Source organism: Barbatula barbatula (assembly GCF_947034865.1).
Source record: "Barbatula barbatula genome assembly, chromosome: 15".
Taxonomy (NCBI): Eukaryota; Metazoa; Chordata; class Actinopteri; order Cypriniformes; family Nemacheilidae; genus Barbatula; species Barbatula barbatula.
The window spans coordinates 16,055,630-16,080,173 of NC_136778.1; the positions used below are offsets into that span (position 1 = coordinate 16,055,630).

Here is a 24,544-nt window from a genome sequence, read left to right on the forward strand (position 1 = left end):
CGTTCTGAATGTAGACAAATGAAACTCCTGGCAGGATTCACCGAGATACATATGTAGATCAATACTAAAATTATGTCTACGCACCAGGTACTTCTATAGTATATTTATATTAAACTATAGATCAAGATTAAATTCAGTGTTCAGTTTCTGTCCAGCAGCACTACTGAACTTACTACTGAAAGAAGTAAAGTAAGGGACTCTATATTTGATATTCATTTACAGTTACTTATGATATACTGTACTTCCACTACATATATACTGTATACACTTAAGAATCCATTCAAAAACAATATTGAACAATGTAATTGAGTGTTGAAATTTGGTGGTTTGTGTTAGAAAATGTAGTACATTTTGTTGCAATTCATTTGAAATAGTAAATAGTATGAATAAGCTATATATTATTATTATTATAATAAAGTATTCATATATATATTACACAATATTTAAAATTGTAAATGGATTAGGTGTATATGGAACAGGTGTGTTTTCAGTTGTCTGTTGAAGGCCGAAGTCATCAGCAGATTGTCTGGAGGCTGGCAGCTGAAAATACATCATCATATATATAAAAGTGCTATAGAAAGGTTTAGAAAAATTCAAAGTTAAAACAATGTATGAATAAAAAGGCATTCATCTATTATTAGAAGTAAACAGTGAGAATCCGTCAACTGCCTAAATGCACTGTAGTTGTCCGCTCAGTATAGGTGAACCGTATAGCGAGTCAAATAGTGCGGCCTGATTTGCAATTTATAAAATAATTTTTTAAAACATCTTTGTACACTTAAAACACAAAATAAAATGGACCCAAATTACTTACATTCATGCAGCATTCATATTCACTTAACACTGCGGCTTTGAGCCTGGACTCTAGGTTTGGAGTATACATGTACCCTCATAATCTTCAATTCAAATCTGAAAATGCACTTTTCTACCTGAAATGACTATCCATTTCAAATGACGTAAATAAGACTGCTTGGGCGGAGCATCCGTTAACTCCTCCCTTTCACCTGTCAGCCTGCTGCCAGTTTCGTTTCAAAATGCAACAGATGCTTTTACACAACTAATCAATTCGCAGTGAAAAACGCAATTTCACTCGGACTTCAAGTTGCGATCGTTCTAGCGTCCGTATTCTCACACATTGAAAGGGAATTTCAAAGGACAAAATTAGAAAATGAATTTCACTGAGACTTTAAGATGAAACCGTCAATACACCTTTAGTGTCACCCTTTCTATATAATTTGCATAAATATCTGCATTAATACCTGACCCATATTAAAGGTTCAGCGTCTCTAAACATATCTCATCAACGCTTTTCGCATGTCTGGCTAATATTATGTTTTATCTGGTCGCAGCGAGCGTTCAGAGGACCTTTATTTTGAAGTGTTTGTTGTGGCAGGTTGATCGCTCTCAGCTCTGCCCCTCACAGGCGCTTTGACGGATCTGGAGCTTAAGGTAATAACTTCATCAATTCAAATCAGATATTTGCTAAACACTCAGACGGAGTTTCATTTAAACCCCAATAATGCATGCACGTGGATGTCATCCGTTCATTTTCATGCGTGAGTTAATGAATCACATAGGTGATTCGCTATCGGATACACAGGCCACCAACAGAAACATACAAATAATGGACATAACGCATAACGTGACTGTTTAAAAGATCGGATTTAACTCTGTTACATGCAATTCAAGATCTGAACAAATGGAATAATGGAGGTCAAGAGATAAGCCGTAGCCATGTACCTGAGATTTAACGCTACAGTAATCCCCCCAGCACTCCTTTACCAGTGCACACTATTTAACTATAGAGACCATGAAATTGTCACTTATCACTAAAAAGTTGAATCATTATTTTTAGAAAAAGAGATATTATTGCGTAACAGTTATCTATTAATATATTCAAAATGCATTCAAGAAATACATTGCAGTAGCTTGGTCACGTTATGTGTGTTTACTAGAGTCCCCACTGCAGTACCGGTTGTATGTAATGATGCTTTTAAGCAGTGTGTGTTTTGAAACCACTTTACAATACATGTGAAGTATCTTTAACATTGGTTCTTTTTTCCATTCTTTAAATATTTCTATAACATATGGGCTTGTAAAGTGTGCTCGGAACATTTTATATTCATCCACTGCATTGATCCTTTAATACAGGATGGCTGAACCGCCTCAGTCATGTGACTGTTTCGTATCTCTACCTCCTGGTTCCAAAGAAGACTACGTGATCTTTGGGAAGAACTCTGACCGCCCGAGAGATGAGGTGCAAGAGGTGGTGTATTACCCTGCGTCCTCACACCCTCCTGGGTCTAGAGTGGAGGTAATACACCTGCATTAAGAGACACACTCATCTGCATGTACTTACATTTACATTTAGTCATTTAGCGGACGCTTTTAAACAAAGCGACTGACAAAGTAGAGGATAACAATACATGTACATGTCGAGTCCTGCAACCAGAGAACAACTGATGCTTTTGCTGTTAGTTAATATTTTGGGTTTCGGCTTCTGTGAACAAAAGTAGTTTACTGAATTAAGTTAATAAAAAGTGTACATTATACTTTTATATATTTTTATTTCTTGAACATTCTTGAGAATATACTGTATTAAAGCTACAGCAAGCCCAACCTTTCTGATTTTTTTATGTAGTGCACGTACATTTCTATTCCTCAAGCTGAGCATACCCATGCGGTCGTGCTGAGTAGACCCGCTTGGCTTTGGGGGGCTGAGATGGGGGCTAATGAACACGGGGTGTGTATCGGAAATGAAGCGGTGTGGACCAAGGAGCCTGTGGCTCCAGAGGAAGCTTTGCTGGGAATGGACTTGGTTCGGTGAGACCAGAACAACTAGACATTTTTTTCCTCAGGTTTCTTATCCATTCAGATTGATTTACTCACAGCATGTTTTACATATTTTCATTCTTAATTATTAAGGTATGTTTCTTTTTTGTGTCTTTTAAAAGGTATAATGTAAATCTGTGTCAGATTATATATTTATTTATAATGACCATTACTGCAGATAAACATTCCATTGACAACAGGTGTTGTGTGTCTGTGTGTTCAGGTTGGGTCTGGAGCGCGGGGATAGCGCGTGGTCTGCTCTGAATGTCATCACATGTCTACTGGAGCAGCACAGTCAGGGTGGAGCCTGTAGGGAGACCACCGAACCCTTAAGTTACCACAACACCTTCTTACTAGTTGACCGTCAGGAAGCCTGGGTTCTGGAAACTGCTGGAAAACTGTGGGCTGCTCAAAAAGTGACAGGTGAGTGAGGAGACATGCTTGTGGTTACTGATGATCAGTGGTGTTTAAAAAGTAAAGGATTTGTTATTTAATGGATTAAATAATGTATTGTTAAAGGGTATGGGCATGACCAACTATTTAAGTCAAATGTATTTAAAACATTAAAACATTTCTTATAATTTGGTTTAAACAATTGACCAAAAAAATCTAAATTCTGTCATCATTTGCTCACCCTTGAGTTGTTCTGAATATGTTCTTTGTTTTGATGAACACAGAAAAAGATGTTTGGAAGAATGCTCGTAACCAAATAGTTATTGGCCACCATTGACTACCTGTGTTCACCAGAACTGTTTGCTTTCCTACATTCTTCAAAATATCTTCTTTTGTGTTAAATAATAAAAAAACATTTATAAAGAAATGTATCCTACTATGGTAGTCAATGGTGGCTTAGAACTGTTTGGTTACACGCATTCTTTCAAATATCTTCTCTGTGTCCATCAGAACAAAAACATCTATACAGATTTGGAACAGCTCGAGCGAATGATAACAGAATTTGTTTTTTTTGGGTGAACTGTTCCTTTAAGCTTTAATGCCAACATTCACTCAAGTTGCCATGCAACTTTAAATCCCAGATTTTCGGGATGGTCTTTTGGACCAAACCGCAGTTGTATTTGTACAGTACGGTAGCTAAATCTGCCTTGTGTTCAAAAAAGCTTGTTTTACAGTATCTGTCTCTTAAAATAAACTGGTTTTATCAGAGGGAGTCAAGAATATCTCAAACCAGCTGACGATAGGCTCGGAGATCTCTGCAGAGCATCCGGATCTGCGCAGTGTGGCCCAAACACAGGGCTGGTGGAGTGGAGAGGGGGAATTTAGCTTCACTGCTGCCTTCAGCCCTGATGACCCCCCTGCCAGGATGGAGATGGCCAAGCAGCGCTACAAGGGCGGCACAGCCCTGCTGCAGCAACATGATGGCAAGTGCACTTGAAATTGCGAAGTGATGACTTACAGAGGCAGTGGGGTTACTTTACTGTAAACATGCTTTATATGTACATTTTACTTCAGATAAGTTTTTGACCTAAACATACCAACCTATGCACAGGCTCTGTGACAGCAGAGGTGATGATGAGCATCCTGAGGGACAAAGCCAGTGGGATCTGTATGGACTCCGAGGGCTTCCGTACCACAGGCAGCATGGTGTCCATTCTCCCACGAAATCCAGACGTGTCCTGCGTCCACTTTTTCACTGCCACTCCTGACCCCTCCAGGTGTGACCCCTACACACTCTACCGAAGTGTTTCTTTTCCAGGCAGATATTTCACTTTTTCACCGTCTCTTATTGCAGGTCAGTATTCAAGCCTTTTATCTTCTCTGAGAACATGAGGTCTGTCAGCATGGTGGTATCTCCGCAGTACGGTCCAGATGATCCTGTTAAGACACAGCCTCGATTTCAGCATCAAGTTGATCGCAAACATGAGCTCTACAAAGCCCACCAGACAGCACTGACCAATTCGGTAATTCTGATCTGTAATGGAGGCTTTTTCTTCTATTAAATGCAAAAACACATATATTAATGAAATAACCATGTTAATAATTGTATTTGCACGGATGGATTGATGGATGTGTGTGTGTAACAGGATGATGCCGTCTCTCTACAAGAGACTATGAGATATTTGGAGTCTCAATGTCTTGAGGAGATAGAGGCCATGCTTAGAGGAGAGATACGGGGCCAGGAGCTTGGTGACCTGTTCTTCGACTGTGTGGATGCAGAGATCAAATTCTACCAGTGAAACCAGGCAGGTAAATCTCATGGGATGCTGATAGAAACGTGCTGCGAATTAACACGTTTTCTGCAGAAGGGATCGTTCACCCAAAATGAAGATTCTGTCATTTACTCAACCTCTGTTCATGTTAAACCTGTGTGACTTTTGTCCGCTGAGCACAAAAGAAGATATTTTGAAGAATCCTGATCAACGGTTGTGGCGGAACCCATTCACTTCGATTGTGTTTGGTAACCAACAATCTTCAAAATATCTTCCTTTTGTGTTCTGCAGAAGAATGAAAGTCTTACAGGGTGAGTAAATGATGACAGAATCTTCATTTTTATTGTGACTGCTGCCCATCTGTCTTTCTGTGAAAAAACTGGCTCGTAACTTATAACTGTTTTGCAGTTCTCGTTGTGAATGTATCTAGTGCTTGCTGATCTGCCTGAAGACAGAGAGAAAATGAGTCCAGAGCACACAGCTTGTGTCTGCTGAAGTCCTGCTCTCCTACAGTAGTTCCCCTGATGCCATGCCAAACTAATTGTGATGTCCATTCCACATTAACTGGAGCTGTTAAAAAAGACACATTATAACACACTAGATGTGAATCACCATAATCATGTTTAACTGTCTCACAGGGCGGTCATGTACGCATCACATATACCAGTTTGTGATAGATTATTAAGGTGTGTATGTGCTGTGTGTACTGTAGATGTGTGAGAAGGGAGACATAAGTGAAACTCATTCCTGTCAAGAGAAGGGTTCAGCTGCCAGACTTCCCCTCTGAGGAGATATACAATAAATGTCAATGATTCAACCTGACTGGGGTCTTTATACCGTAATGTTTTAGAGCTTCGAAGTGGCTGTGAAATAGGCATGTCTTTAGGGTTTGTTTTAGATGCAATAAAATGTCGGGCGGGTCAGCCCCATATAGGAAACCTCAAAGTGGGACAGAGTTTAACCTATAGTTTTGTGCACTCTACAAAGCATTACAAGCTTGTCCTAGCAACTTTTGCACAATGTTTTATCCATTATTAGTCTAGAATAAAAAATGAATAAAGTTTATTACAGAATTAGTTAGCTTGTTCTCAGCAGAACAAATTACACTTTGCAATATATCTTAGATGTTTTGTGCTCCTAACATTCATACTGAAGAACACATGCAGGTAAATTCTCGAAAGGATGTATTTAACAGTTACAAGGCAAACTAGCGTCTCAACTGGACAAAATCCAATTTAAGCAGACATGCATTCAAAATTCTGAAATGCTCTCTAAAATAAAAAGAATTAACGCATCCATCCACTCATGTCATTACTTCTAACTATATGCTTTTGACTCATTATCACAAGTAGCTAATCATATTCATGGCTTTGAGCAAAACTGTAGGTTAGAGTTTTTTATCTTATATTAGTTCCATTCCTTGATTTTGAAGAAACTTTATTATTGTCACCTACTTATAATAAGCACAGTTGAAAATGGTTGTGCCAAGTTCATAAAGAATATGTATAAAGGGATTGTAGTAGTAAGTCCCTTTATACTTGAAAGTCGCATTTTGGTTTGAAAATAGAGAACAAGAACGAATTTCTTGATAAAGAGTCTAGTTCTAAGCAGATTAAAGTTCCATCAATGCACTACTGTCTTAAAAGCAACTTGATCTAACAGGACAGAAAGAAGTGGATGTACCAGATGCAAAACAATGAGGATACATCTGGAACACTCATTAAACAGTTCACAGAAATCTCACAGTGAAACGAATATTCAATTCGATCATTATGTTCACGAGTAATGTCATATAAACCAAAAACAACGTATGCGAAAAGTGCTCTAAAAAAATGCAACAAAACCTCACCTGGACATAAGACCTCCACAGCCTTGACTGCTGTTAGTGAAGGATTCTCGCATGAAAAGAAAATCTAAATAAAAAATGTGTTTTGTAACATTATAAATATACGTGCATACTACAATTTGTATCCCTGAATTGAATGCCTTTTCAAATAAAATAATACAATTTATGTGGTACTCACAACAACAGCACACTATAAATAATGTATTGATAATCTCTACTGTATCTGTAACAAATGCTTCAATACAAACAAAACCATTAACAAAAGCACCTTTTGTGTCAGGTTAGTGTAACACATGTATTGCATAATGAAAATAGAGCTGCTTCTATTCAATGGGTTCAAATTGTTATTTTTTGTCAAAGAGTAGATATTCGGGCAAACTCTCAAAAGAATCAACGCAATGAAATTGTTAGATTTATTTTAAAAATACAATCATTATGATCAATGTAGAGTATATTTTACATCACAAATCACATCACAAACAATCATAGCATCTACCACATGAGCAGTGAAGTTACATTGCCACTTTGGACGGCACACTATGCGATGGTCAAATGTGAGATTATTTGTAGTGTAATAGTTGGTGAAACCACTTAAATCAACAGAATATCAAATAAAAATGTCCGTTCCATTAACTACAAGTATAAAAGGCTACTATATGCATAGTCTCTAGCAAACAAACACAGCACCAGAACATCACATTATTGCAATTTAAAAACAGCATTATTTTTTGTTGCCATTTGTCTCAAATGGCAAAGGCTGCACTTTTATGAAACAACCAAATTATTGCACAGGAAATGTGTAGATGGTTCTCTTTAAACAGTGAAGACTTCCACAAACATCGCCAGAAACGTATTACTGAAAATTATTTTCAAGTCATGAGCTCTCAAGAGGAGACAAATTTCATGTGACAAAAAAAAACTTGGGGTGGATTGAAAAACAAATGCGACAGAGGAACAACAGCCATATGATTAGCCGATGGCAGTGTTTGATCTGTTACATACTGTAAATAATTTTTCCAGCATCAAGTTCTATTCTTCGATTCATTTTTCACACACAAACACGACAATTGAGTCTGCTACCGTCCCTACACATTCTTAAGCATGTAGTAACACGCTCTGGAATCCCACACACTATAAAATAAAGTGTCCCTTTGTGAGCCATGGTTACTAATTTCACAATAACAAAACTACAGGAATGTTATAAAAGAGTGGAGGATTTTCGGCTTAACTCATAACCTTAACAAAATATTAAAAAGTCAAAACAACAAAACTTCACCATTCTTGATATTGCTGTCTCCTGATTTTTAAAGCGCAAAGCTACATTTTCGTACACTTACTAAAATATAATGGTTGCATGTTTTATGCACATACCATAAAGAGGTGTTTCTGTGACTTTGGTGAAAATAACAGCCATCAAGATGCAATGAAAACCTGTGTGATACTTTTAAACTGTCATAATGACAGATTCTCCTGTGATAAATGGCTAAAGTTTGCAGCATATCATGCAGTTTATGGCTCTATAATCGCAGCGGAGGCTTTAACCCAAAAAAAAGGAAACTACATTTAATGTACACCACAGATTAAAAAGATTGTGTTTAAAAGTGCAATATATTTTGGCATGGTCACAATAATGCAGGACTACATTCATTTGAGAGACAAAATTTACAGAACTGCACTACAGAACAGATAATATTCCACAGGACGAAAAAAATGGTATCCAAGCAACCTTATACAACCCTTAAATATATTAAATTCAACAGAACTTCAAAAACACAACTCCCCTGTGAGTATCTATTGAGGACACCACATATCCTTACGGTACCTCGGTTTCTCATCTTTTTTTGTTTAATTAAATATTCACTTAAGAATTTTTCATATTAATTAGAGATACAACTCTGGCTGATGTTTGATGAAAATGGACCCCATAAATGTCAAACACCAATGTTTTCCTCTTACACCTGTTCGTTAAATTAGTCACAAATGATCCAATCAACAGTGGTCAGCCAAAAAGTAGAAAAAGAGAGGAAGACTGAGAGAGAGAGAGAAATAATCTGAAGTGATAGAACATAAGACCCATTCATACCAGTCTCTTGAAAATCCACTGCAGATTTCTGACAGAACAAACTAACATCATAAAAACCCTGTACATTGCTGGAAGATGGTTAATATTTTACATTCGAGTTAGCAGACACACAAAACAAAGATGATTGACAACATGGAATCAATTGCACCAAACTGGCAGCGATTTAGTCTAGATTCCCCCCAAAAATCTAGGTCCCACTCAAGTTCTTACAACTTCTTAGTCGAGCTGTCCGATCATGCTTTGGAACATGAGTGGTGACAACCACAGCATCTCAACCAAATTATACTGCCAGTAACCCATGAAGAAACCAAACGCAACATCTGTCACATTATGGCGTCCGAGGAGCACCCTAGAAAAACCAACAAAAGAAGCCCAGAGCAGAACAAGCACCCGGAGTGGGGCAGCCAGCACCAGATGTGCCAAAAGAAAACGGGCACACATCGCAGCACGTGTGGCATGGCCTGATGGGAAGGAATAGCGGTCCACAGAGAATGTGGCAAACATGTCCATTTGGTTATGGGCAGGACGTCGGCGCCGCACAACGGCCTTGACCACACCAACCAGCACCAGATCCAGAACCAAAGCTGAAAATAAAAAGAAAAGGAGTGAAATTAGTGTGAGACTATACAACTGACTTAGTCAAGTCAGCTTTATTTATATAGCGCTTTTTACAATTTTCATTGTTACAAAGCAGCAGTACAAGAAAACATTGACTATAAGTAAAACATAAAAGGTTATGGAAGTCAGAACACAGGTCAAATATCAGACACACAATAAATTCCTATATGCAGTGTTATTTAAATAAGACTGTAAAATTCTAGCAGCCCCCCGGCCAGGCAAACAGTACAAAACTTACATATAATGTTGTTAAATTCAGATAGAGATGTTTAGTAACACAGGAAACGTTTACATTTTTGCATTTTGGCAGACCCACAACACCACACAGTGTATTCAAAGTCATGCATGAGGGTGAGTATATGATAGGATTTTTACATATAGGGAAAAGATCTGTCTTCGGAGAACAAATTAAGAGATTTCCAGGCCTCCTCATAGACATCATGGTGTCAATTTTCTCCAAGGTCCAGAAAAGTACTAAAGACATTGTTAAATTGGTCCATCTGGCATTGTGGCTCAGTTGAAATTCGATAATTATGTCGGCATTAAGGGAATAGCTTTGAAATGGTTTAAATCGTATTTATCCAACCGTTTTCAATATGTAGCAATTACCAATGAGGTGTCACGCAAATAGCAAGTCCAGTACGGTATACCACATGGCTCCATCTTAGCACCTATGCTCTTCGCATTCTACATGCTACCTCTAGGAGATATAATAAAGCGACACAGAGCTAGCTTTCACTGTTATGCTGATGATACGCAACTTTATATTTCCTCAAAACCTCATAAAACACTCTGTAATGAAGTTCGTTATAAGGGAAGGAAGGAGGCGGCAACCGGCGAACATTCAAACAATAAAAACTTTAATTAAATAAACAATAAACACGGAAGTAACCGACCGGCAGCCACCTCATGGTCGACTGCCGGCCATAAAACATACACACACTAAACATATGTCTGGGCCCGGTCCTCTCTCGTCAACAGTCCTGCCGATCGTCCTTTTAAGCTCCCAATCTCCTCCGTGATAAGATGCGGGACCGGTGCGCGCACAGCAGCTTGCACTTATCACTCACGCCACCGGCCCCGCGTCACAGCTCTCGTCCCGCCTTCCTCACCACATACCCCATCACCCCTTACAGGCCGGGGAGCACCACCGAGCCCAGGCTCGGAGTTGGTGGTGCCTGGGGGTATGCACCGGCAAGACGAAAGAACGGAGACAGGAGCCCCCGGAGCGACAGGGACGAGAGAGGGGAGAGAGGAAAAGAAAAAAAATTGTCCGGTTCCCTGACACGCTGTCGCTCGGTCCTCAGCCCAGCCAAAAGGCTCTTCATCGCCTCGCTATGCGGTGGTGCTGGACGTCGGGGGGAAGGTCCGCTTCTCCTCCGCCTCTGGCGGTTGGCTTCTTTGGCTGAGGGCAGCCGGAAGGAAGTTTTCCGTTCCCTGCTCCTCCCCTTTCCTTGGTGGACGGCAGCAGGCTCCGGCCAACGGCCCTAACTCCTCCACTCCCTCTTCTACGGCCGCCACCCCACCTAGGCCCAGGAGTACGGCAGCGAGGTCTTTGTGCCCTGGCGGCCGGCGATGGCTCCAACGGCAACCACCCCACCTCGACCCAGGCGCACGCCGCGAGTTCTCCGTCCCAGCCGATTCCTCTTGCTACAGCATCACCGCCTCGGGCAGCCGCTGGCGGAGGTCCCTTGTCCGCGCTGCCCGAACTCCTCGGCACCGCGATGCCCCTCGGCAGCGAGGGCTCTTCGACAGCATGCCCCTCCTTCCTCCAGGGTTTCGGCACCAGTGTAATGAAGTTCGTTATAAGGGAAGGAAGGAGGCGGGAACCGGCAAACATTCAAACAATAAAACTTTAATTAAATAAACAACAAACACGGAAGTAACCGACCGGCAGCCACCTCACGGTCGACTGCCGGCCATAAAACATACACACACTAAACATATGTCCGGGCCCGGTCATCTCTCGTCAACAGTCCCGCCGAACATCCATTTAAGCTCCCAATCTCCTCCGTGATAAGATGCGGGACCAGTGCGTGCACAGCAGCTTGCATTTATCACTCACGCCACCGGCCCCACGTCACGGCTCTCGTCCCGCCTTCCTCACCACACACTCCAATTCCATCGAATAGTGGAATGCATAGTCAATATAAAAAGTAACTTCATTCATGACATCAAGACTAGATTACTGTAATTAGGTGGTTGCCCTGCAGGCTTAATACAAAAAATTCCTACTGGTCCAAAATGTTGCAGCTCGAGAAAATAGTATGAGCATACTGTGTTAGAATGGTTGTGTCAACCTTGCACTGGTTACCTTTAAAGCATCGCATTTATTTATTTATATAACTTTAAAATCTTGCTTATTGCCTGTAAAGCCCTACATGGTTTATCTCCTCACTACTTGAGTCAACTTCTCTTGTATTACAGTCCTACACGTGCACTACTCTCAGGCGTCCGGTCAATTGGTAATACCTAGAATTTCAAAATCAAGTGCAGGCGGCAGATCCTTTTCCTCTCTAGCGCCTACATTTTGGAACAGTTTTCCCTGCACTGTCCGGGAGGCAGAAACACTCTGTCAGTTTAAATCTAGACTAAAGACACATCTGTTTTTATCTTGCATACACTACACTATCATGATATACATTTTCTGAAGGTTAAGGCTGCACTAGTTAGATCAACCGGAACCAGGAACACTTCTAATAACAACTGATGCATTTGTTGCATCAAAGAGTGCAGAACAGTACTCTACTCTCAGTCTTATCTCATTGTTTCAAGGTTAACAGAGCGGGCAGGACACAGTCCATGCCCAGACCTGACAAAAGCTATGATGATAGACCTGGTAAAAGAAGGACGCAGTGACTTGACACTTCTTCACTACAAAATTTCAGCCGCTATTAGATTATTAAGGATAATCTTGTATTGTGTTTTATAATCTTATATGTTTTTGCCTTGTTATGCAAGCACTGTCGCACTTGTGCAGAGGCTGCAGCTTTTGCTAGTTCGGCCTGGTTTCCCTCTGAGGTTTTTTTTCTCCTCCAATGGAGTTTTGGGTTCCTCGCCACCGTTTGCATACTGTTTGCCTGGCCTGCTAGAATGTTATAGTTTTATTTAACACTGCATATAGGAATTTATAGTCTGACTGATATTTGACCTGTGTTTGACTAGCATAACCTTGTTTTTTTTCTTATAATCAATATGTTTTCTTGTACAGCTGCTTTATAACAATGAAAAGGGTAAAAAGCGCTATATAAATAAAGTTGACTTAAAGTCTGTGTTTTGGGTTGGTTTTTCACAAATAAAGCATTCTCGTTGCTTCAAAAAATTTCAACTGAGCCTCTATGCATGGATGGACCAATGTAACAATGTCATTAGTTATTTTCTGGACCTTGTCAAAAACTGACACCATCTCTGAGGAGGCCTGGAAATCTCTCGGATGTCACCTAAATATCTCCCTTTGTGCTCCAAAGTGCTGTTTAACGTCACGTGGGTGAGTAAAAAAAGAAAATCACACAAAGTTGATTTTTGGGTGCACTTTCCCTTTAACACTGCAGGCAACAAATAAAAGGCCTGTTGCATTTTAACAGGGCTGGCAGCAATGCCACATTAATAATGCAATTGAAATGTGCCTCACCTGGGCATTTCTCTGGAACTTAAAACACTTCAGTGAGTAAATGAAGGGTCCAAAATAAAAATATCAGGTGAGTAAAAGGCAAAGAGGGCTAATAATGATTTGATTGCATCTTACATCGGAGGAAAAATGAGTCTGAAAACAAAAGGAAAGAGAAGACAATGCACAAGCCCTTAAGAAATCAATATGTAAAACCATCATCAGGGTTTGATGCAGAACAGATGAGAGTCAGGCCATGTAGCTTATTCAATAGTCTAATCTCTTTACTTGCACTAAACATCTCCAATAACACTTAAGGTAATTTCATCAATGACAAATTATATGCTATAAATGATACGCATAAATGCTTACATTCTAGAAGTAATAAAAGGGTTATTATAGAATAAATATTTCCCCCTTTTTACACTCTGAGGGACGAATCAACGCACAGAACGATCCATCATACCATTTATTTGGCAGAATAAAAACCACAGTGTGAGTGAGTGCATTACCCATGAGCAGGTTCAGCATGACCTCCTGACCGGCGATACTGTCGCTTTTATACAGACAGTACGCGGCACCGGCGAGCCACGGAATCCCGTGGCCGGAGATCTCGATGAGCTTCATGAGCGGCCGCACGCTGCCCCACGACGAGTCCTCACAAGCGCACACACCGAGCCGCTTCGACAGCCACAGGTCGATGGCCAGCAGAGAGCTGAGCGCTATCTCGATGAAAGAAGGGTTTAATTTCATGCAGTCCTCCTCCGGTAACTGCTGTCCACCGGTGGAGGAGGTAGACGAACCCGAGCCCCGTCGTCGGTTGGGGCTCTCGGAGGCTCGGAGCCGGGCCGATACGGGGTCGGAACCCTGTCTCTGCAGCAGGTGCGGGGGAGTTCGGTTCAGAGAAATGAACTCATTGCGCCCGTTTCCACCGCCGGGAGACGGGACGCTGCCGCTGCCGCGCACAGCACTGTTCCGCGCTTTAGGAGAAGGCATTTTACTTTACCGATGCCAAGACGGGTTGGTCCGATATGAATGGAGCGTCTTCCGTTTTTTGATAAAGCTTTTAGATGTCTCGTTTTCAGATCATGGTTTACAGGTGATAAGAGAGAACACGTCGGACCACTGCACCGCACAGCGCCATGTTTAACAGCAGCTTTCTGCGCAAGGAACTCTGGGAAATGCCGTACAGTATTCAACCGTGTGACTACATGGAAGAATGAGTTTTTGTTCCAAATTCAGCCTTGTGGCCGCACTGACTGATGAATAAAGACACAGATGTGGAAAAACACAATACAAACTGATTTTAGGGATGTTGCTTGTATTTATTTTCTATCATTTGGATTTGGTGCAATGTTTTGTCTAAATAATAGAGTCAATGTCTAAACGTCTTCTTCCCGACGAGACAAAGCACTGCATGCATTTGAATGTATACAACAGATCACAGGACCCCCATACCAGGACAATCTGATAATTATTTAATTCGATTAGAGTCGATGAGATTATTAAATATATCTTTATAAAATGATCTGGAGTCTGATGTGGAGCAGCTCATACTCGCATGACACGCTGAATATACACGTATTTATAGACACAGTCTTATGATCAACGCGATCAGGTGTTACATTATGAGATGGCACATTTTTGCGTTTAACCTATTGAAAAGTAAATAAATAAATACAACTCAGCACTGAGAAATATGACAAAAACAGCAATTAAAGAAAAATATGAATTTACCAGCATTCCATTGAAACGGTGAAAACAGCTGTGATGTTGTTTTTTATTTCATAATGAATTTAACGAATCTACTGCTCTAATCTCTATATATCAGTTACTAAATTATTTATTTTTACTTTATTTTCAAATTCATGCTCAAAAATAATAAATAATCGGCGTTGCATTTGGTCATAAAGGAGGTTTTGTTTTAAATGTATAATATTAGTGTTCGTCTTCCATATGTTGCTTAAAATAGTTATTAATGATTTAAAAGAACTATAATAATTTTCCTTTGAGTTTGGGCCGTGATCCTCGTTTCATTCAATCACAGCGTCGCCCCGCCCACGTGATAGTTCCTTTCCTGCTGTGTATAAACTGCCGTGCCATGGTTACACGTGCCAACAGGATTTGAGAGAGTCGTAGGAAGTCCTTTGAAAATCAGAAATGCCAGGCATACTACTGGGAGACGTGTTGCCTAATTTTGAAGCAGAGACCACGATCGGCAAGATCAGATTTCACGAATTCCTTGGAAACTCGTAAGTAGCGAAATATGTTATACTGTATTTGAGCACGTTGGCCTAGTTAGGTTCACATTGGATGTGGTTAGATGACGCTGTCTGCATTGACACGAAAGAATAAGGTGACTTACAGTCGAAAGGTGATGTTATGGTTATCTGCATCTGTTCTAAAATCTTTTCAATGCCTGTTTATTAACGTGGCTTTGTATACCGCTGCATTCCTGTTACCTCATTCACCAGCAAAGTCGCTTTGGATAAAAGCATCCACTGAATAAATACAGGTCATTTATGTAAACATGTCAGGCTTTACCGTTTAAAGTTACTGATTAAAACTCATAACAAAAAAGGGTTAATATTAATATCTATTTTCGCTTCGTTTGCTTTACTTTATTAACTGCAGCACATTCCATAAAAGTGACAGCGTTTTAAAGTTAAATAATTTTAACTAATGTGCTATCAAGAAGGCACAAACCCTGTTTTATGGCTTGCCTTGAAATGACAAAAATGCCTGCACTCACAAACTTTATTAGGTATTTCACAATCACAACTAGTATATTATAGCAGGGTATAGGCGTGTAACACTATATTGAAGTATAGTATATCGCAATACAAAAACTAGGATACATATCTTTATAGCTCTATGGCAGTATATTTTTTAAATGAAATAATCTTTCCATATTTAATGTTAAACTTGGTTTTATTTTTCAGTGACGGACCTAGTCAGTTTTTAGTTGATATAACAATGGTTGAACTAAACCTTAAAAATGGTAAATTCTTTAACAAAATAACAAATGTTGCTAAAAATTGTCAATGTTTTGGGGGGAAAATATATTTTTACCAATATCCCTGACATCTGCATTTACATCTGCAAGACATGTACAATACATATTTTGCTCATCTGCAATGCATCTCGGAGATGTCTGTAAGATGTTTATGATTTGGAATGGATGAACAATAGCTCTTTCTAAGATGTTTAGAAGATGTTTTTACGCAGCAGATGTTTCCAGATCTTCAGATCTTTAGCAGACTTATTACAGACGTTCAGACGTCTCCGAGATGTATTGCAGATGAGCAAACTATGTATTGCAGATGTAAATGCAGACGTCAAATAGACATAAGCTAGATGGATTGTGCTATCTGGGATGTTAATCATAAACCCAGTATCGAATATCTTATTGAATCGTGAGCCAAGCGTATCGTTACACCCCTAGCAGGGCGTATTTGTTGAAATGTTAGCAGTTTAATTCAATGAAGATTTAGATTACAATTTACTAAGCAGCTATTCTTTTCTTGTAGCAGTTATATGTTTTTCTTTATTTAGATTTTGAATGAGAGTAAAATGTGCCTAGTCACTGTGACTGTATTTGTTGGGATAACAAGGCCAGTATTATTTCGATTATGGGCAAGAGCCTGATGTGCTTGAAATTCACATTGCTCATGTATATAAAGGATGGAATTGGAAGGTTTCGATTTCAAATGCTTCATTGATGCATCAAGCACTTTTGATGCTTTAAGTTAACTGTCACCTGCATGTGTGACTGTAAATATATTGTGCATCCAAACCCCCTAAAGTCTATAAAATGTTTATTGACAGTTTAAAGTGTGTGTTGTTGCGCGCTGGTTTCAAGGAACTGACCGACTGTATTCCTGTTACACAACTTTCCTCATTCAGCCCGGATGTTAGCCAACAAAACAGGGGGTTGTCCGTGGTTCCCACTTCAAGTCAAAATATGCACACAGTATGTCTGGCGATCTCCTATGAGAGCAAAAAGCAATATCAACAGATGTTCAGCAATTCAATAAATTGTTGCATTCTCGCGGAAGGAGGAATGTTTACCATCCCTCGTTCTGCAGTTCTCAAATGCAAGTTTTGTGCAAGTGCCTCTTTTAAAGTAATTTGGTATTGAGGTAAATACCTTAAAGTCATATTTAAGGCTATCATCCAATCAGTTCACTACATAGCTGGGCAGAACTAAGAGTTTCTATTTCCTTCCGTTGTGCGGCCACGACAATGGTTGACACACTTTTACACTGTGGTTGACACAACTCTTCTGGCTCTTGAATAAAAAGTGCCGTCCTATGCATTTTACCAAAGCAATGCTCTGAAAACCTTTTTAGGTAAATCAACGGTGTGCAGGGGTGGGATAACGTGCGATTTCGACCATTGGAATCGGTTTGACATTTCATCCTGTTAATAGGGGTTTCCCAGATAAAAGAATGTTTTGAGATTGGCTTGCATTCATGTCTTTTATCCCTTGAGAAATATGTGAGATGATCTCATAATAACACAGTAAGATAGTGTCTGGAGAGCCTGTGGGTGTAGACCGTTTTGAAATGATTTCCCACCTGCTTTGACTGAGAACAAAACTCCCAGAAATCTTTATGCAGTGATTGCTAAAGCTTAATCTTGGATTACCCTGTACTCCTGTTTTTTTTCATGAATGCTACTTCAAACACCAAAAAGATTACAGTCACACGTTCCAACTTTTCTTTTCCTCTTTAGATGGGGTATCTTGTTTTCACATCCTCGTGACTTCACTCCAGTATGTACGACTGAACTAGCCCGAGCAGCAAAGCTCAGCGATGAGTTTAAGAAGCGTGATGTGAAGATGATCGCATTGTCCATCGACAGTGTCGAGGACCATCGCAAGTGGAGTGAGGTTTGTGTGTATATATATATGTACATATTTTCTTCATATACTTTATAATATTTTTTAATACAAATTTTATACATGCAAACATAAACTGAGACATTCCATGCTAAGTCCTTCCTGACTGTTGCATTGTTTATTTGTGTGCTCGCTCCCTTTTACTGGACATAGACAAAACTTTTTACCCTCCCACACACCTTTGGCTGTACTTTTGCTGGGTTCCTGTAAATGGAGCAGGCTGCTGTGATATCACATCACGGTTAACTGAAAGTCTGTCTGTTTAACCACACCACTCCCTATTCACTATCCAAATATGCAGAGGTCTACAGATTCTGCATCGATGCTCATTGTAGAAGTGAATCACAATCAAGCGTTTTTCTATAAAACCAGAGGCCTCATTTATTAGCTGTGCGTCTATGTTTTGTCCTACCAATGAAATTTATAATGTCCAAGTATGAAAAAATCTGTATTTATCAAATGCGCGTTCACGGTTCTTACGCACACCAGTGAGTAGTAATCATTGTTGATCAATCCCACATGTTCTTAAGGACCATGCTCATTCACGTTCATGGTCATTTGCATTTGAAAACACCCCCAATGAACCAAATATATATATCATTTATACCTTTTATAAATCACACGAATGTACTCCGTGCTCTCACTAAACAGATCACAGCGGTCTTTGAAAACGCATGCTTTGCGTAATGCATGTCTTCATCAATCTGGTTTTTATTGTTTATTTCATTATTATTTATAGGAGATTTATTTTGCATAAATTATAATGTTCAAAATAGAAACCAAATGTGCAGTTCTTTTTTGGTGAAGTTGCAATGTTATTATGATTTGGTAAAGCGATGTAGTAATAGAAAAGCAATAAGATGTTAAACATTTTTATTTATATACTTTTTGTAATTATGATTAATATGAGAACCTCTTTTAGTTTTTTTCAGTTTGTTCGACTGTTTATTTTTTCATATATTGTTCTGTTAAGTTTGTCTTTTTCTGTTAAGCACAAATCTTTCAAAAAAGCAAGATCAGCAATGACACTATAGCTACATTTCAAATGATTTCCCCATCTGTGTTTTGTAGCTTCTTGCACCAATTACAAAGTGTCTTGCTAGAACTTTTTTACTAATATTTGCAAATAAAGCACACGGTGGCACTTTCTTTTTGTAGTACCGCTATTCTACCACTACATTTTCTGCGTAAGCATGCTCCGATGTGTGCTTATACGTAGAATTGTGTGTAAATATAAGTTGATAGATCCCACACTTTGCGTGAAACTGTTCTTACGCACTCACCACGCACTGTTGATAAATTAGGCCCCTGATCTATTTGAGCATTTTATATTGCTATAAAAAGAAACACGTTATTTATGCAAGGATATTAAAACAAAAGGATCCCTGACTAAATTAATTATAGATTTAACATTAAGGCATTTGGCAGACGCTTTATCCAAAGCGACTTACATTGCATTATCCTATATTTTACTCTGTAGTAACGTATTTTCTGTTCTTCCCAGGATATTATGGCATTCAACCAAGAGAATGTATGCGGTCCACTGCCATACCCAATCATAGCAGATTACAAGAGGGAGTTAGCGGTCTTGCTGGGGATGCTGGACCCTGATGAGAGGGACAAAGATGGGATGCCCCTCACTGCCCGCTGTGTGAGTTTCAACAAAAACAGTATATGAGCTCTCTTTCTTATTATGCACAGAAGGATTTAGCTGCATCATACACATTACATGTCAAAGGTTGCTATATAATAACATTGAAAAGTATTTGTTACAGAACTACAGCAAAGTTAATATTTTTGCCTGTAAACATGTTGCAATCCACTTTTTAGACTATCGTAGTGAAACCTATCCACCTGATTAAATTTCTGTTGATGTTCTGCTAAATGTAACTCATCCAAAGTCCCCTATGCCTGCAGAGCACTGTTGGTTTATCTTGTCATGCGATTTCATGCACTTTGGTCTCACAGCAGGTTCTGCAAAAGTTGACTGTTGCTAACCCCAATGACGTGTTATAATATAGTATATACAGTACTGTATTTCCATAGCTTAAACAGCAGAGCCACGCTAACAACACTGAGGTTGAAGGGAATTAAATTCAAATAAATTTTAAGCCTTGAATGCAATCTTAATCAAATTTAATTCATGTTAAAAGTAAACCCTTCTTATAAATGTGTTCGGCCACATGCTACATGCCGGTTTTTGTGTACATGCTACATGCCGGTTTTTGTGTACGTGTTAGTGCCTGGTGTAGCTGAAATGGTCAAACCTGTTTATTAAGAGGGAGTAGCCTCGTACATTCAACCTTATAGTATATAATATATAGCATTATAGCTATGAAAGAAGCAAGCAAAAATTGTGTAAATATATTGAACTCTGCCATTTGTCCTATTTTTTCAGGTCTTTGTTGTCGGCCCTGATAAGAGACTAAAGCTCTCTGTTCTCTATCCGGCCACTACGGGGCGCAATTTCGATGAGATTCTTCGCGTCATAGACTCTCTGCAGTTGACTGCAACTAAAAAGGTGGCCACACCTGTGGACTGGAAGGTAAGATCTTAATACAAAATCAAGACATTTAAGTATAAGGAGAGTCGATTTTCTTATTAACGCTATTGTGGAATTCGATTTCTGGCTTGTTATTGTGAAAGTGAGTATCCATATAATATTGTATTAAATATTACAAATTTCTATATTTGTTTTACAGTCAGTGTTTGTATTAATGCTTGAATAAATGTGTTTTCTGTGCTTATCTAAGCCTGGACAGGAGGTCATGGTCATCCCGTCCCTCTCTGAAGAAGAGGCCAAAAAGCTTTTCCCTTCTGGCTTAACCACTAAAGAGGTGCCTTCTGGGAAAAAATACATACGCTACACTAAACTGTAAAAATTCATCTACATTGGAAATACTACAGGAATGGCACCTTACCAACATAAAAAATTATTATATAATAAAAAAATCTGAATTTAAGTGCTCAAATGATTTAAGGCATACAATGTAGTTATTGTATAGTGCCTTACATTCAATAAAACTGTTTCTTTTGTAATTTAAGATGTTAATTGTTGTTATTCTTGGTTGATTGTGCCATTTATTTATAATGATTGTATAATCAAATACCGAACACAAATGCTTCACATGCATGAGTAACTATAGAGGGTCAATTCTTATTCAGATTTATTTAGTGTCAGTAAAGGGATACGTCACCCAAAAAGAAAAATAATCTGCCATATTACTAAATTGTAAATTTTCTTTGTTCTGCTGAACACACAGGAAGATATCTGGAAGATTATAAAATCTTTCCCCAATTGACTACCATAGTATTTATTTCCCCCACTATTGCAGTAAATGGTGGGTGAGATCACACGATTGGTTCGTTTCGGCAAAAGTAGTTTGGGGAAGATATGATTATTGTAAAACTGTAGACCATAAAGCTAGCTTTTGTGACAGGAATTGGTCCAATAAACTGTGTAAATATTAATGAAGTGAAACTAGCAGTGCAGGAAGTGTGTTTAAAAGTACATCCTTAACTTAAATGAACCTAACCACCCTTTTGAGAGACCAGAAAATATATTTGGATTTAGTCTACATGAAATGACGATTGATCCCATTTACTTAACTATTGTTTCTGGTCCATGTATACATATCATTTTGACAAATCTGGTGATAATTGTAATTGAGAATACATGCCGGAGAATGATTTTCAGATATTAAAAGTGTTTTCTTTTTGCAAATCACATATACAGCATAAAAAACTGTAGTAACAAAAATGTTAGGTGCCAAGCAATTCCTAGTAATTATAGTTCACCCAAAAAAATTAAAATTCTGTTATGTTCTCACCCTCATGTCATTTCAAACCTGTATGACTTTCTTCCACAGAACACAAAAGCAGATACTGTATTTAGAAGAATGTTTTTACTGGCCCCCATTTGCTTACATTGGTTTTGTGTCCATACAATAAAAGTGAAGTGGGCCAGTGCTATTCGGTTACCAGCTTTCTTAAAGTGAAAGTTCACCCAAAATGGAAGTTTCTGTGTTCATTTGCGCACCCTCCTGTCATTTCATACCTGTATAAGTTACTTTGTTCTGATGAACACAGAGAAAGATATTTGGAAGAATGCTACATCATTGACTGCCATAGTAGGAACGATTAATTGTAGTTAAAGAGACCCCAGAACCTAAATTCTTCAGAATACAGCTGGGAAAATAAGTATTGGACACATCAGCATTTTTATCAGTAAGGGGATTTCTAAGTGGGCTATTGACACAAAATTTCCACCAGATGTAACCATCAAGGAAAATATTGAATTCAGAACATTTAAGTATACAAGTTGAGTCATAATAAATAAAGTGAAAAGACACAGGGAAGAAGTATTGAACACACTTTATATAATACTTTGTAGAAAAGCCTTTGTTGGTGATAGAAGCCTCTTTTATGGAGAGACCAGTCATCTGCATTGCTCAGGAGTGATTCTGGCCCATTCTTCCACACAAATGGTCTTTAAATCTTGAAGGTTCCTTGGGCCTCTTTTGAACTTTGATCTTCAGTTCTCTCCATAGATTTTCTATGGGATTTAGGTAAGGTAATTGACTGGGCCATTCAAGCAGCTTGATTTTCTTTCTTTGAAACCACTTTATTGTGTCCTTGGCCTTGTGTTTGGGATCATTGTCTTGCTGAAATGTCCACCCTCTTTTCATTTTCAACTTTCTGGTAGATGGCAGCAGATTTTTATCCAGAATGTCCCAGTACATTTCTCCATTCATCCTGCCTTCAATAATATGAAGTCTGCCATACCCCTTGCTGTAAAGCAGCCCCAAACTTAACTGTTGTTACGGTGTTCCTGGGGTGGTGAGCAGTGCCATTTCCAAACATGGTGTGTAGAATGACTGCCAAAAAGTTCAATTTTGCTTTCATCTGACCATACTATAGTCTCCCAATAATCCACAGGCTTCTCAAAAAGCTCTTTTGCAAACTTTAACCGAGCCTCAACATTCTTTTTGTTCGGCAATGGAGTCTTGCGTGGTGAGCGTGCATGGATGCCATGGCGGTTCAGTGCATTGCTTATAGTTTTTTTTTTAAACAACAGTACCTGCTGATACAAGGTCTTCCTGAAATTCTGCCCGAGTGGTTCTTGGCTCTTGGAGAACTCTCCTGACTATTCTTTGGACTCCTCGGACAGGGATTTTACGTGGAGCACCTGATCTTGGCCGGTTTTTGGTGAACTGATGCTTTTTCCATTTCCGGATAATGGCCCCCACAGTGCTCACAGGAACATTCAGCATTCTGGAAATGCGCCTATAACCATTCCCATCAAAATGCTTTTCAACGATAAGATTACAAAGATCTACAGCGAGTTCTTTGCTTTACCCATCACGAAGTCCTGTGTGCCTCCTAGGTAATGAGAAGCCTTTATAGGCCATCAATTAGGACTAAAGCAGCTGATATCAATTAGTACTGATAGGGGGCAGGGTTTCTCTCTCAATACTGACAGATTTCAGGGGATCTCCGGGTTTTCTATGCCATTTTGCACCTTGTTATCTTCATGTGTTCAATACGTATTCCCTGTGTCATTTCACTTTATTTATTATGACTCAACTTGTATACTTAAATGTTCTGATTTCTTTGTATGAATTCAATATTTGGCTTGATGGCTACATCTTGTGGATATTTTGTGTCAATAGCTCACTTAGAAATCCCTCTACTGATAAAAATGCTGATGTGTCAAATACTTATTTCCCCCGCTGTATATCACAAAATTGTTCTCTTGTTCATACATCATTGACATAGAGGTTTAAAATATTTTTTGTGTTACTATGGTAGTTGATGTGACGGAACTGACAATTGCTAACATTCTTACAAATACATTTCTTTGTGTTTAACAGAAATGTATACAGTGGTATGCAAAAGTTTGGGCACCCCTTAGGAAAATCACTGCATCAGTTTGTCACTTGCTGAGCTTCTGCAGCAGCAACTTCTTTTTAACATATGGAAACAGTAACCTCTCAGTTGTGAAATCATTTTTATTTTTCCAACAGAAACATTTTTATGTGCATTTAAACAAAAATAGGCATGTGCATACATTTGTGCACCCCAAAGAAATAATTCCATTAATATTTAGTAGAGCCTCCTTTTGCTGCAATAACATCATGTAGACGGCTCCTAAAATCCCTGAAGTCTGGCAGGGGGTATTTTGGCCCATTCCTCCATATACAAAACGCCTGCAGTTCAGTCCGGTTTCTCGGCTTCCGTGCGTAGACAGCCTGCTTCAAATCGGTCCATACATTTTCAATTATGTTAAGGTCTGTGGACTGAGATGGCCATTCCAGAACATTGTACTTGTGCTTCTGCATGAATTCCTTGGTGGATTTTGAACAGTGCTTGGGATTATTGTCCTGCTGAAAAATCCAACCCCGGCGTAGCTTCGACTTTGTGACAGACTCTTGAACATTTTTGTCAAGAATCTGCTGATACTGAGAGGAAGTCATGTGGCCCTCAACTT

At 39.1% G+C, this 24,544-nt stretch overlaps 3 protein-coding genes across 3 annotated transcripts; 2 read left to right on the plus strand and 1 right to left on the minus strand.

Moving 5' to 3' along the window:
* The first annotated feature begins 1,059 nt into the window (after positions 1-1,059).
* Positions 1,060-5,819, plus strand: scrn2 (secernin 2). The gene is made up of 9 exons (XM_079475491.1): positions 1,060-1,449; positions 2,152-2,314; positions 2,642-2,823; positions 3,056-3,255; positions 3,993-4,208; positions 4,337-4,502; positions 4,580-4,748; positions 4,872-5,034; positions 5,406-5,819. Exons 2-8 carry the CDS (start codon positions 2,153-2,155, stop codon positions 5,022-5,024), a joined length of 1,248 nt encoding a protein of 415 aa, XP_079331617.1. The 5' UTR covers positions 1,060-1,449; position 2,152; the 3' UTR covers positions 5,025-5,034; positions 5,406-5,819.
* A 1,424-nt stretch (positions 5,820-7,243) lies between these two features.
* Positions 7,244-14,354, minus strand: plpp6 (phospholipid phosphatase 6). The gene is made up of 2 exons (XM_079474229.1): positions 13,664-14,354; positions 7,244-9,510 (listed from the first exon to the last, which is right to left on the minus strand). The coding sequence occupies exons 1-2, from the start codon at positions 14,145-14,147 to the stop codon at positions 9,143-9,145; spliced, it is 852 nt and encodes a 283-aa protein (XP_079330355.1). The 5' UTR covers positions 14,148-14,354; the 3' UTR covers positions 7,244-9,142.
* An 828-nt stretch (positions 14,355-15,182) lies between these two features.
* prdx6 (peroxiredoxin 6) lies at positions 15,183-21,093 on the plus strand. The gene is made up of 5 exons (XM_079474040.1): positions 15,183-15,403; positions 17,889-18,045; positions 19,559-19,705; positions 20,453-20,599; positions 20,808-21,093. Exons 1-5 carry the CDS (start codon positions 15,312-15,314, stop codon positions 20,931-20,933), a joined length of 669 nt encoding a protein of 222 aa, XP_079330166.1. The 5' UTR covers positions 15,183-15,311; the 3' UTR covers positions 20,934-21,093.
* Positions 21,094-24,544: the final 3,451 nt, after the last annotated feature.